Source organism: Melanerpes formicivorus, unplaced genomic scaffold (assembly GCF_026170545.1).
Source record: "Melanerpes formicivorus ecotype bairdi unplaced genomic scaffold, bMelFor1.0.p_v2 SCAF_292, whole genome shotgun sequence".
Lineage (NCBI taxonomy): Eukaryota > Metazoa > Chordata > Aves > Piciformes > Picidae > Melanerpes > Melanerpes formicivorus.
Genome location: NW_027142644.1, coordinates 250557 through 265000, shown reverse-complemented (window position 1 = coordinate 265000; position 14444 = coordinate 250557). Strand labels below are relative to the sequence as shown.

At 49.1% G+C, this 14444-nt stretch overlaps 1 protein-coding gene across 1 annotated transcript; it reads right to left on the bottom strand.

Annotated features, from left to right (window-relative positions):
* Positions 1–10217: 10217 nt before the first annotated feature.
* On the bottom strand, positions 10218–11464 carry GSX1 (GS homeobox 1). The gene is made up of 2 exons (XM_068170205.1): positions 11077–11464; positions 10218–10657 (listed from the first exon to the last, which is right to left on the bottom strand). The coding sequence occupies exons 1-2, from the start codon at positions 11462–11464 to the stop codon at positions 10302–10304; spliced, it is 744 nt and encodes a 247-aa protein (XP_068026306.1). The 3' UTR covers positions 10218–10301.
* Positions 11465–14444: the final 2980 nt, after the last annotated feature.

The window sequence follows — 14444 nt, the reverse complement described above, 5'->3', positions numbered from 1 at the left end:
TGGAGGCAGACATAGTGCTGTCTGTATATTTCAGGAAGCTTCTCAGAGCTTGGCAGCAGTCAGAGACAGAGCATGAAGATGCTGCTTGAAATGCAGCTAGGGATAAAGGAGATCGGCACTTTAGGCAAGTCACAAAGGAAGAACATCCAACCATCCCGGTCTGGCCAGGTTGAAGGCCTCCTACCTGGAGGAGCTCTTTGGGACTTACAAGGTAGAAAGTGCAGGCTGACACATGACTCCAGAAATAAATCCATACCAACCAGAAGAGGGATTCCTAAAGGCAGAGAGCACCTCCCAGAAAACCTTCTGAAGGGCTCTTAGCTCAGCTAGGGCATGTACATGCAATGTGACCAGACAGAGTGCTGGATGCTGACACCAACCTATGGAACAATCCAAAGCTGGAATGACAATGTAACATCACACAGAGATAATGTGACTAAAAAAGAAGTCCGTGAAGTCACTGGCAGAGGGGATTTGTCCACCATTCTTGTAAGCCATGTCTTACTCTCTACTAGTTAACATGAATGAAGTAATAAACATACTTCTCATTGAAGAAAATATCTTGAGTCATGTCCTCAGACAGAAAGGTATTCACCTCACCTGCTCACTGCTCTGTCATCAAATCTCAGGGGAGCTGCTGCTGTAATGCAATGGGTGAGGAAACCTCAGAGCTGGAAGTCTGAACACTGAAACTTCTGTGTCTTTAGTAGCACTTGGGCAGGTAAGAGCTTGGTCATGAATAAGAAAAATCCTTCCTTCTACAATGTGATTTAAGGATATCTTTCACCAAGAGCTTAGACATTGTTCTCCCTTCTGCTGAAGATTTAGAGAAGAAGCTGGCCAAAAGGGTCCTCAAATCTCAGTGGAAAAGTGTGACATGCACACCTGGAAATATCACACACACAAAACCACCACCCTACTTTTCAGTCTGCTCAGATCATGGAGGAACAACCCCAAAGCACCTTTTAGGATCAGCTGCTGACTGTAATTCCACACATTTGGGATGTTACTGTGTAAACAGTTTCTGGCTGGAGTCAGCATCTCCTGGGAGGTGGCTCCACAGCTCCACTGAACAGCCTGGAGTGTGCAGAGAGGACGGACGGCCCTTCAGGCTCTGATGCCTACTTCAGTCATGCTGAATATAGCACTTACTGTTCTACTGAACATTTTTCTGCTGAACCATCCAAAACTGCAGTTGCTAGATAAAGAGGTGTCTAAATTCTTTTTCAGGAAAAGCAGTGCTTCATCAAGGAATGAGGACTTTCTCACTTACAAGTTGGTGAAGACTGCAAGAAGGGTCAAAGCTGCCAGAGAAGATATTTTGTAGTCAGTTAATGAGTTGTAAGCACCTGGTCCCTCACAGCTCTTAAATTACTCTCAGTAATGGGTTTAGATGACAGGTAACTCCCTTCCACCCTCCTGTTGGGTCAGGGTTTCATTTGTTCTTATATGGTGCTCATACTTCCCATGAGCTACTTCCAAGGAGGCCTTGCAGTGGCTGATGAACAACAGTGAAGGAAAATTCCCTGGTCACAAGAGCAAGACCAGGGTGGACATGCTTATTTCACAGCCTGGCGATTCTTCCTCTGGATGTCTTTCTGGTCTGCCTTGCACTGATGAACAGGCTTTTACCAGCTATGAAACCACTTCAACATCTTTGGAATATGCTCAGCCCCCCACTTTGCTGTATGGAAATCCAGGTGACAATGTTTTCTACCCACTCCCTGGCTTACTGGCTCTTCAGTGCTACTGCCTCTGATTTTCTTAGAGTTCAAGTGCAGTTGCATAAATGTAGTTGTTCCACCTAAAGAAATTGGTTCAGTGAGCAATAGATCCCCAAAAGTTCCTCCACCTCCTTTCTGGTATCAAGAGTGCAACCAACCACCCTGAAGCTCATCTTTCTAGGCTGCCTTCATTGCAGTGTTTTTCAAGGTTTTATTCATCTGGCCTGGAAAAAACATGTCCTGCAATCCAGGGCATGTTCCTCTGCTCTGACTCTGGGTAGCAAGTCCGGTCAAGTAGCTATGCTACATCTTCAGTGCAAGTTCAGCAGCTGATGAGTTAGGGAGCTGCACATGAATGGTTCAGACAGATCATTGTAAGTCACCTTAGGTAGCAAGACAAGCAATGAGGATGCAGCATCTCAAGTCAAGCACAGAGAAGAGCCCAGAACCCAGCAAGCAAGGTTTTGGGCAATGTAGGATAGATTTGGTGCACTGCCAATGAGCTCTCACCCTTCTCAGCATATGAAAGGTTCTCTTTCTGTGCCCTGCACTTTGGAAGTCTCTTTTTAAATGTACCTTCCAACATGGATTAAACAATTCACTTCCCTCCCAGACGAATGAAGTCTGCTTTTGTTCTGGTGGATTTTGCTGTGCTTTCTGCCAGGTAGTGCCAGGCTCAGTGACTCAGTAGGGTACATCTACCTTGAACCCACCACTTCTGAACACCTCCTTGCAAAGTGAGCGGTAAAAGAAATAGCCTCATATTTTAGTCAATTATTTTGCTCCTGGTTCTTTGCTATTTTATTTTACTTCAAAGATTAATATTTTTGTTTGTGTAATTCTCTCCAGCTGACTTTGGACTTTGAGGTCCTTTGAGCTCTTAACCAACTACTCCCAGTCACAAGTGCCTTCAGCACCATAGTAAGAATCAGTGTGACTATGCACATTTAAAGGACAGACAAATCATTAATTTATGGACTACTTGGTGGCATTTTCCAGACTAGCTGGCCTCTCGCCTCTTTGAATCAGCTAGAAATCACAGCAGCATTTCCAAAGGGTTAAAAGAAGCCTTCCAGCATAAGAAACACCTAGTTCACCTTTGTAGATTATGTAAATTTGCTCTGCTAGGTGCTACTCTGACTAGTAGGTACATGGTACAGCTAGTGGGAAGATTCCCATCCTCTTACTGACCCAATTAGTTTCTGTTGAAACCATGCAGACTGTAAAATTTATGGGTGTTGAGAAGTGCTGAAAGGTTACACGGGCTCCTCTATATGGGACACAGTCATAGATGACTTTTTATTTGAGGTTTCATAGAAAACCTTAAAATATTACTTAAGCTGTACATGGAGGCTGGAAGAAATATCATGTGCATCAGGTCTGTTTCTGCAGTTTTCCCTAGAAGTCTGAATTTGTCCACTGAGTCAGGATGGACCTTTGGCTTCACCCAACTGCTTTCTTCAACTGCTGTTTGTTGACAGTACAGTTTGAAAAATGAACAGAGAGAGAGAGAGCAAGCTGAGTCCTGGATCTATCCCTGTGTTTTGTACTAGGCTGCCTGAGCAGCTCTGTGATCCTCATTAAAGTCCCAGTCTGCAGTGACAAATAGTGCAAAAAGGGCATATTCCTCTGCTAAAGTAATGCTCTGAGATCAGCTGACAGTTATCCTTGGGCACATGGCTCTTCAAAAGAACATGAGTATTAAATGTTCCATGTAAGGAGACTTCATTAGTCTCAAGCTTATGCTGCCACAACCATTTAGGAAACTCTATTAAGTTAATTTTGTAGAGCAGGACAGTGTTGCCATGCTACTGATTTCATCAGTAAAAGCATCTTCTCTTTGCAGAAGGAAAAGATGGTATTTAGAGCCGAGGCTATGGTGGCTCACCTTGGATGAACAGTTTCCAGGAGTGCATTTACTTTAGTAAATGATGTGGCTCATCAGAAACCAGAGTAGTTCAGCCCTGAGTTACAAGATTAGGAAAACAACTCTGTAATATCTAAGTCATCAGTGTGATCCTCCTGTGGTATTAGAGATCTTCCTTCCCAACCAGGGAAGGATGGCTGAGTCAAAACCAGAGATATGGTCACAGCTCTATTTGACAAGAAATCTTGTATCAAGTGGTTTTGACTCAGCCATTCTTCCCTGACTAGCAGTCTGAGGTCTTGATATTACAGACCCACACAGAGATAGATGCTCCTCAAGAAAGAGCCCTAGTGCTTTCTCTACCATCCACACTCACATGCTTTTGTGAGATGGGAGCAATTCATTGGTTTAAAAACACAAGCTTCAGCACGCCCAGATATCATCTCTGCAGACTGTAAGTACATTAGTACAACAGCAATGCTGCCAAGGACACATGGCAATTCTCCTTGGTGTTCGCAGCATCTCCCAGCTCAAATTTGTGTATATTTGAATATCCTTGGTGACCTGAAATTGTGTGTCAGAGTAGCTCATTATTTCATTCTAAATGGTCTCCTGATACAGGAGGCCTTAAACATCACCTACCTCTGGCTCTCCGGAGGACCAGTGGGGCAATGAGCTTTGAACCATTCAGTTGCTTCAGCAATATAAATAAAAACGAAGGTTGGGACCTCATTCGTATGAAGCAGATCCAGCTCTAGTTACCATGACACCATGACAATCAACTTGTTTACTGCTTCAAGGTACAGTCTAAACATTCTTGGCATGTCATTTGCATAGCAATATCCAGAATGCTTTGTGTCACTCTACTGTATTCGGGCTCAACAAATGCACTGAAAGGTTTCTTTACACATATGCTTAACCAAAGAGAAAGAAAGGAAGAGAAAGCAGAAGGGAGCTTCACTTTTGGTAGCATGTTTCATACAAAATGTAATCTAAACTCAGAGCAAAATCAAACACAAGAGATGGAGGTATGTGCCCTATGTGTTCTGGGGAAATAGGGAGAGGGGTACTTATCAAACAGAAGGTGGAAAACAACCTAGGAAAATCTAGGGCTTGTTCTGGCAGAGCATGTGTTTAACATTAAACAGGTAATTGACTGAAATATAGGAAAGAAAAATAAGAAGAGGTGGGGAAATGAGAAAAGGTAAATTAATAGAAGACAATAATCATGACAGGGAGTCAGCTCAGCTGTGTGAACTGGCAGCGCTGCTTGTGCTTAAAGTGTCAATTCTTCTGTCAAGGATCTTTTTGTGTGCCTAGATGGGCATCTAGTACTGTTTCAGATGTGCTAGGGTGTCTGACATCTTCACCAGACAGCCAAAAAGACCTACTTGCAGCAGACTTGAGTCTTTGTGGAGCAACAACGGGAGGCCAATCCGGGCCAGATACTCTCACCCAAGATCTAAAATATTAGTACATACCTATGTTTAACTTGGAGGCCACTACCAACTGGCCACAAAGTGCCTAGAACAATGTATTTGTAGCTTGTGACTGATGCTAACACTTCAAGTATTTGGAAAGCTGAGGCTGAGGAAGAGACTAGAGAAAGGCCTATCAGGAGCAACTCTCTCCAAGGCACATTTTGAATTCATGCTAAGAGTATTTTATGTGCTTTTCCAATTTGGTCTATATAGGCTGACAATAAATACATGATGAAAATCTGCTCTTTTCAGTGTGTCCTTTGTTGGGAGCAAGCCTAGCAGAAAATATCAAGAGGGAAAAGGGGAGTGAATTTGCAAAAAATTTAACAAAATGATAAAGGGGATACAGAAAAAGAGAAAGTGAAGAATTTTTTTCCTGACTATGATCACTGCTACTACTTCTTTTAGGTTTTTTGTTTGTTTTAATATTTATACATGCTAGAGTATGTATGGGTTATATACTATACAGAGTATATAGGGCACTCCCAGGGTAGTTAGCCATCCAGCACTAGGCAGTAACTCCTATCTAGCTACAACTACATTGAGCAGCAATGGGCCCAGCCATTTGCTGTCATCATCAGTGTCAGTATCCTAGGAGATCTCCTCATCTTGCATAATTACATCCTGATAAATGAGTACTTCGTGTTCATAGCAAAACCACTTCCAAAATAAATGTAATTGAGAGGTAGCAACTGTTGATGTACCTATCGTCAAATCATTAGTAATACCATACAAAACCATTTTATTAGGAGTCTTTAATTAACACACACCTATATTTTAAAGTGATCATATTCACAGACAAAATTGTATTGCCACTACAGCATCAAACTTCACAGGTTTTCTCAGGAACTTAAGGATTAAAAACGAAGCTTTGTTATCCCAGTAAACTCAGAGCTAAGATTCATTTCAAGTAAGCAAGGGTGAAAGAAACACCCAGCTACCCATGATATGATACCATTTTGAAGCTGAAGCAGCCCATTTACTCCAAACACTGTTCCAGATCCATGGGGTCAGATCAGATCTGACATTGTGTAAATATGTTAACTGCAGATAAAATGAATTATGAAAATCCTGGGCTAGTAATACTAGTTCTGTGATGAAGAGTGACAACACTTAAAACACCAGTGCATGCTTTCAGCCTAATATCTATTTGCTGCAGCCTTTGCGTGGAATAAGGTGAGGGCTAGAGATAAAAATAAAAACAACATAAATATAGAAGACAAATAGTGTAAACTAATATTATAATACCTGAAAATACACAAGTATTAAGTGTTGAAAAGAGTCTTAATTCCAACTCTCATTTTTTCCCCCCAGATATTCATAATTTCTTGTGTTTACATTTTGTTCCTGGACTGATGAAGGGAGAGTTGCTCTGTATGGGATGGAGTGTGGGACATCCACACTCAGCAGTGTCAATGAGTGGAAAAGGGAGCCCCAGATATCAGCAGTAGCCTCCGTTCTCCTTTCCCTGCCAGGATAGTGCCCTTTGCTTGGGACACAGTCTTTAAAGCATCAATAGCATCCAAAGAGTCTCTTCTCTGCATGCTAAGGAAAAAAATAATTCAAATTCTAGATAGAAATATGGAAAAATAAAGTGTATGCTGGAAAATACTCAGACTCTCTTTGTGGATCTGCAAATGTGGTTCCCACTGCAATCAGGAGAGACTGGACATTTTAGATGCTAAAATGCTTAGGTAACTTTCTGAAATCTGCCATCAAAATGGCTAGAGATAGAAAGTTGAAAATTGCCATGTTGTGACATTCGCTTTAGCAGAGGTGCCCACGCTCTTCCCACAGCAAAATGACTTTAATTTCCCCAACCTCAGAGTCCTTGAAAATGACACTCTGAGCATTTGCCGTAATGATTTCTCACTAAATTAGAAAAATGCCCAACTAAGGAGGGATTATCTCTGCATGTGGATGTGGCATAATGACTGTCAAGTGCACTGAGAGCCCCACTGGGCTTTGCAAGGTACACAGGATCTGCGGCAGAGGCCAGCGTGTATTGGAGAATATTAATACTGTGGTGTTGGGGGCATCCATTGTGATGCTCTACTGCTGTTCAGACAAAATTATCCCATACAGGGGAATTCTCTTTCCTACTTTACATATATGAGGTACCTTTTAGGGCTGGGGATTAGTCCTAAATTGTCTGGCTGACAAACTCAGTCCACAAAGGATACCGGCACATGTGTGCACACATAATCTGTAATATGTGTACTGAATGGCTCAGCATCGCTGCAAAATTTTGCCTCACAGCCCACAGACACTCTGCCTTCAGTGAGAATATGCTAGTGAACTTATATCCATACACCCAGAAAGTCTTCTGACTACTCCCTAGAAGGACCCCAGCAGCTTCAGTACCACTGAGCAAAATACATTTGTTTCCCAGGAGCCTGCATGCTACTGCCCAGATTTCACAGCAAGGGAAGAGCTGGATGGGCAGTATCACAGCCTCATCATCCCTATCACAAGGATGAAAAACTGTCTTTGGCTGACTCTGCTCAGCCTCAAAACAAGGGCATGAGAAGGCACATTTTTGTTTATACTGGAACTTGTGCCGTGAAGGACCAGCGAGATGGTGGGAATGTGCTGGCACACAAGGATGTTGAGTGTTTCAACACAACTGCCACAACAGCACTTCAATAGCAGCACTCAAATGCCCAGAACTGGTGTTCTTTAGTTTCTACTGCCAGCCAACTGGCTCAAACCCCTGTTGCTGAGCAGGCACAAGAAGCACACACACACACTTGTTGACTTCAGTGCCAGGACTCTGCTAAAGAGGATGCCAGACCTCTTGGTAAACCTGTATTAGGCTGTTTCTATCTCTTTGTGACTTTTAAACACAACTCTGGTAACTATAGATAGGAAGAGAGGCAAAGACTGGAGAGGCTGCAGGGCCCTGCTGAGCAAATCAGAATTCCCTGAAGGGTTTTTCCTGTTGGAAATGGGCCACTGGAGAAAGACACACAGGGAACATTTTGGGGTCACTTGCTAGGTGAGACTGACTGACTCTTGTAGCAAAGTCAAGTTTTGATCCCTCATCTGCCAAGTTTTGATTCTCCCAACAGCCATGGGAAAAGGAGTGAGAAAGACGCTGCCCAGAGTGTCCTAAACACTAGCTTGATCAGCCATCCCATATCAGCTGTGTGATGTGAGGAGCCAGCAGAGGAGGAAGTAGGGAGGGAGAAGCCATAGGTCTAAGTGTCACAGGAAGCAATGGGTGAAGGCAGGCCACCAAGGAGAGAAGCAGCACAAACATTTTGTCCACGTGTCCCAAACCTGCTGTTGTGGCACCTGTCTAATTCCACAGGGGGAACACAAATCAGGACAGTCTCAGCAGGGCATTGGTACTGCCTTGTGCTTGTCCTGCACTGACGTGTCTCCAGGCCCCCTCCTGTATCATATTGTCCTGGGGTGTCCAGAGAGGTCCACAGTGCCCCATGTTCTGCAGGGCTATGCTTTCTCCTCACCCGTGGAATGGAGCTGTAGGAGCCTGTAGGCTTCCCAGTCTCACAGCTATACAAAGAACTAAGGGGACCCGGGAAAGGCAAAGCATGGCACCTGTTTTATGGACAGTACTTGAGGCTGACCTGGTAACAGCAATTTTACCAGCTAGATTTTAAACCTCAGTGCCTCGGGACCCCAAACCCACAGCTCCCCACACTGAGTTCAGCCTGCATGTGGAGCTGCACAGATCTTCTCCATGGGGACTTCCCAGAATGGATGACATCTCCATTCTTGGCTCTTCTCGGTGGTATAAGTAATTTAGAGACCTGCTCCTGGATGAAAAGCAGGTCCCGTCCCGGTGCTAGCAGGGACCCATGGCAACGCAGGGACTGAGGCTTACTCCTCGGGTTTCAGGGCGTGAAAAAACCCCGGGCCAGGTCTTGCAGCTCTGCGGCCCTTCGGGGAGAAGCGGGCACGGGCTGACGTGCAGGGTCGACCGCGGCAGGCACTGGAGAAAGCGTCTCCGTGAGCCTGGTAGGATGGGAAGTCCACGCGCAAAGAGAGAGGCGGCAGGACTGCGGCACCCTGGAGGTCCCGCACCCTCCTGAGGCAGACGGCGGTCCAGCACCCCTGAGGGTTGCGGGACCTGTCGGCTGCTTCTCCTCCCGGGCTCTCTACCGGGAAAACCGCGCCTAAAAACGAGCTCTTTTTTTCCCCGATGGCAATGCGGGGCTACCAGAGAGCAGTGGCCGTGCAGGCCGGAGCCCCAGCAGGGCTGGTATCGACATCGGGTCTGACAGGATAGTGGGAGGGAGGCCGTGCCCGTCCTTCCTATTTATAAGCGGCTGGTATCTGGAGAGAGGATCCGAGCCCGGCCGCCAGATGGGTCTTTGTGTTTACCTCTAGCCGTAGATACAGATGTGCGCACCTCTCTCTGCCTGCGACATGCGAAAGGAGACGTGATGGAAACAGTAAGGCGTTCAGCCAAGCCGGACCCCAGACCGACCTTTAGTTTTGCGGGAAGGACCAAGAGTCCCTGGAATAGGAGGCCGGGGTCCCCCGTACCTCCAGCGCGGCAAGGGACGAGTCCCCACATGGGCAGGCGAGTCCAGATGCCGGCCTAAGGCAGAGAAGGCTGGAAAGGGAAGGAAATAAACCACCAACGAGATTTTATTGTTATCATCATCATTTTTATCACCACCATCGTCGTTTCTCTGCACATAAATAAATAAATAAATATCTCCCGGGGAGGAGGGAAGGGGACCGAACGATACAACCACAGGTGCGCGCCCGGCAGCGAGGAAGTCGAAACAAAACTGAGAACAATTTTGGAAAGAAAAGAAAGAAAGAAAGAAAAAAATTTAACAACCCTAACAACCTTCCCAGTTCGCCTGCTTTCAGACACCGTCGGAGGGAGCCCCGAGACAGCATCCCTCCAGGAGCCCGCACTGCCCACCACCGCACAGCTTCCGCGCCTGTTTGGGTGCCCGGAGAGGTCTGTGAGGAGCCTCCCTGGCCCGAGGCTGTTCCTGCGGGGACACAAGTGAGACAGCACTACTGGGGGACGCCTGGGGTCCTAGGGAGCAGTTTATTTACAACAGGGCGTACGGACACCCGTCCCCATGGGGGTCTAGAAAGGCGAGAAAGTCCTTCGTAAAATACACAAATTATACAAAACGATATAAAATCCTTCGGCTGCATGTCAGCACTGGAGAAGGCAGGACTCCCTCTCCTGCTCTCGCCACAGTTCCTGGGGATACGAGGAGGGCGTGTGGGGTGCTAGGGGGTGACTGCGAGACCTCTGTCGTCCTTCCCCGAGGAGGACGGAGACATGCGCAAGTCCTCATCGTCTTCCGAGCACTTGGTAGTGGAAAGGGAAGAACATTTGCAGCTGTGGCCTCCCCCCGCGCCCCGGTGGGAGCTGCCTTTGCCTTCTTTCTTGTGCTTGACCCGTCGGTTCTGGAACCAGATCTTCACCTGCTTCTCGGAGAGGTTCAGGTAGGTGGCGATCTCGATTCGCCGCAGCCGGGAGAGGTACATGTTGGAGGCGAACTCTCTCTCCAGCTCCAGGAGCTGCGTGCTGGTGAAGGCAGTGCGCATCCGCTTGCTGCTGGGCAGCTGGCTAGAGGTGCTGTCTGAGGAGCGGAACGCACTGTCAAAGCCTGCCATACCCGCCGCAACCCGCCCCGCAGCGCCCAGAACACACCGGCCCAGCACACTATGCCCTTCTGCCCCTAGGGGATCACAGCCCTTTCTCCCCCGAGGAAGGCGATGGCCCAGCAAGTGGCTGGAGCCCGAAGTCACGGGGTGCCGGGGCCGCATCCTCTGTTCCCACTACCTGATCGGATAGCAGTGAGGCTTCCCCTGCACATCTCCCAGAGCACCTGCAGAGAAAGGTGCTAGGATTCCTCGTCCAGCCTGCTGGCGCTGCCCACGGCCCCCCGGCCTCATCTACCTGGTACTGCCTCCCCACCTCCATTGGGTTCCCTCCTGCAGAGATCACCGTTAGCATGCAGGCATGCGTGTCCCCCCACCCCAACTCGTGCCCTCTTACCCACGGAGATGCAGTGGAACTGCCGGGGGTCGGGCAGCGGATAGGCGCCCTGGTAGAGCGCCGGTGCGTGCCCGACACTGACGGCGGAGACGGAGTGCTGCTGGCGGGCCAGGGGCGAGTGGCAGTACTGGGAGCCGAAAGTGGGGAAGGAGGCTTTGATGAGGGGAATGGCGGGCGGCGGCGGGTGCAGCTGTGAGGCGGTGACACAGAGCGGGCACACGCAGAGCAGCCCGGCCTTGCGAGCGTGGCAGGCGCCGGTCGGCAGCCCGGGAAGCGGGTGAGAGGGGTGCACGGCGTAGGGGAAGAGCGGCGGCGGGGGGCTGCCCTCCCCTTTCTTCTCGCCCGCCTCCCGCAGCACCAGCGAGTCCACCAGGAAGGAGCGAGGCATGGCCCCGCGCAGCGCCCGCGCAGCGCCCCGCGCAGCGCCCGCGCAGCTCCCGCGCAGCGCCGCTGGCCAGCCCGAGTGGTGCTGAACGGCGCCCGCCCGCCCGCTTTAAATAGCGCCCGCGCCATGTGATGGCGGCGCCGGGGCGCTCAATAGGCTTTCTGTGCCTCTTCTCTTGGCATTCACGCCGCACGCTCCCTCATTATTTCCCTTGTTAACTAAATGAACTGCATAATGTACTCTATTCTTGTCGACCCCACCCACGCCGTAGCAGGCGGCCTCTCCCCTCCTATCCCTTTGGCGGGGTTATTTTCTCATTCTCTCGCGATTTAATATTCTTTTCTTTCTCTTTATCGCTCTCCTTCGCTTTCAGCCCAGCTTTCAGTCCTTTCCCCCTTGTTTATTTTGCAGGCTGCAGCCGCTGTCTCTGCCGGCGCCTGCTTCCCTGCCAGCCCCCAGGCGCCTTTCCCACCTGTGGCACCAGGTCGGCCCCCCAGTTCCGCCGGTTTCTCTCTCTCCCCATGTCAATCAGGCTGCTTCGTCCCCGTTACCGTCCCCGCCGCCGTCCCCAACTCCACGTCTTTGTTCCCTGCCCGGTGCCGAGACCTGCCGCTTAGCGCTGTAGCCGCCGTCGGGCGGCTGAGATGTGCCAGCCGGTGCTCCACCGGTAGGCACGCCCGCCCGGCCCCTGCGTGGGCGTGGGTGTCCGGGCACGAGAAACGGCCACCGACCACCATGAGCAGCGCGGGTGCGGGTACAGACACATCGATACCGAGACGTGCTGGAGGCACCCGCGGCGGCTTAAGCAGCGGAAGAAGGGGCACTCGGGACGATCAGCATTTCTTTATACCTGGCCCCTCTGCTCGATTTTAGCAATAATATCCGCCATCGCATCACTGCGCTCCACCTGCGGTGGCCCCAGTTCTAGTCGCGGCCCCGCACCACCCGCTCTTTGGCACGGCCGCGCACCGGTGCTCCGGGAGACTTCTGGGGCTGCGGGAAGCGACATAAACCAGACTTATTTCTCCCCTGCAATGAAGTTTATCTTAAACACACCGGAGGTGTCTGGATTTCTTAGCACAGGGCCCTGAAAAACTTGCAGCGGGCTCCAAAGCTGGGTCGTGCCCGTTCCACAGAGCTGAGCGCACCGGCGCTTCCCCGCGCAGCAGCCTCCGGCTCCGCGCTCCCTGGAGCTTGTTGGTTTTGCAGGTGAATAAGGAATGATAACAAATAAGGGGAAAAAAATTCCTAGGGATATATTTTTCCTGCCCGATCTTCCCGTTTTATATGCAGGGGGGGAAAAAAGCAAAATGCATCCGCCGACTAAGAATGTGTCAAAATGTGGGGAGATTTCTCCCTGCCCGCCTCAAAATCAAATGGACTTTTAAAATGAAGGGCAGGAAAAGTCTTGAAAGCAGTGTGCTGCCGTGTCTCTGGCTTTTCTTGACAGAGTTGCTCACTGAAATATTGGGGAGTTTTGCCGCGATACTGTTGATGCTCGAGCCTAGAAATGTGCCTATGTGCACAGATTAACGGCGGAAAAAACCAGAACGAATACTCGTAAAAACCTTGTCCAGCAATGATTTAGAAAGGATTTCCAAGTGTCTTGCCCATGAAAGCGTTAACGGGGCTCGGATTTTTGTTGGTGGTTCGATGTTTTTTGTTTGGGTTTGTGATGGTTTTTGGTGGTTGGTGTTTGGGGTTTTTTGTGTGTGTGTTTCCTTTTTTGTTTGGTTGGGTTTTTTTTTAATTTTTTTTTTTTGTGGTGTTTTTGTTTTGTTTTGTTTTTTTAAGGAACTGGTAATGTAAAACATTTTCCGCCGGAGCTGGCGCCCGGGAAGGGGCAACCCACCCCGCTGAGAAGTGGCCAGGCATCGAGGGTGTGTGTGTGATTCAGCCTCAGTCCGAAGGATTCCCGCTGCCCAGGGGCTGAACCCCGGGGCTCCGAGCTGCAGGGAGGCAAAGGGTTAACAGCTCCTGAATGCACACCAAGCCCAAAGCTACTGGGAAAGAATATCCAAAAAAATAACCAGTTTTTTTTTCCAGCCGCTGGACCTTATTGAATGTCATTGAAGAAAGTTTTGAATGCCAGATAAAGAGAGGCGAATTAAAGTGTGTGACAGCAGAGGATAAGCAAACACAAAGAGAACTCTGTCACACTTTGGGCAAAATCCGTGGGCTTTTTACCAAGCCTCTTCGCTATGATTGAATTAAGTAATAGGAAAACATTTTCTTTCAGTTTAGAGCCATTAGACAAAAACTTCAAAGCGAATAACACTTTTTAATGTGCAGCCCAACAATGGAATCTGTTTTGTGCTGAAATGTTTAAATGGTTTGTTGTGCAACTGTGGGCTGAAATAACCCAGACTGCAGCAGAATAGCATCCTTCAGGCCGTTTTATGAGCGCTTCAAACTAGCACAGACCTTTAATCCCAGCGCTTTAAACCTCCCCTGCCTTTTTTGGCCCCCCTCCTCTTTTTTTTGTGTGTGTGTGTTTTATAGGGAAAATTCGCCTTCTATGTTGGTTATCTTGAAGCCATCTCCATCTCGAATAAACGAAAACGGCACCGGGAGCCGGGGAAAGACAGCCGCCGGCGGGGTATCCGATATAAGAGGCTCGGGGGGACACGGAAGACGTGGGGGGACCCCCTCCCCTGGGGCCTAAGGGTGGCCCCGCCAGGACCGGCTGCTGCCTGCGCTGCCGCTCGCTGCCAGGCTGCCCCGGCCCCGCGGGGGGTCCTGCCGGGACGCGGTCCCTACTGCCACCGGGAAGTGCCGGCGCTGAGGATCCAGGGGGAGAGAAACGCCGGGCGACAAATGGTACCCCCGCTCCCTGTGCTCGCTGTGACACCCCTTAAGGAAGGTGATGGGGAATCAGCTAGGGAGGAACTCTCAAGTGAGAGAAGGGGTCAGTTATCATGGCAGAGGGTAAAAGAGAGAAGGAGCAAAATCGTTAGCCCTGACTGAGGCGTTTCTTCCCCCT

Excerpts from the sequence above, each read along its gene's own strand:
- GSX1 (XM_068170205.1), bottom strand. The coding sequence starts at position 11,464 with ATGCCTCGCTCCTTCCTGGTGGACTCGCTGGTGCTGCGGGAGGCGGGC. Across the intron at positions 10,658-11,076 it reads GTTCCACTGCATCTCCGTGG|ACAGCACCTCTAGCCAGCTG; the intron begins GTAAGAGGGCAC and ends TCCGCTCCTCAG.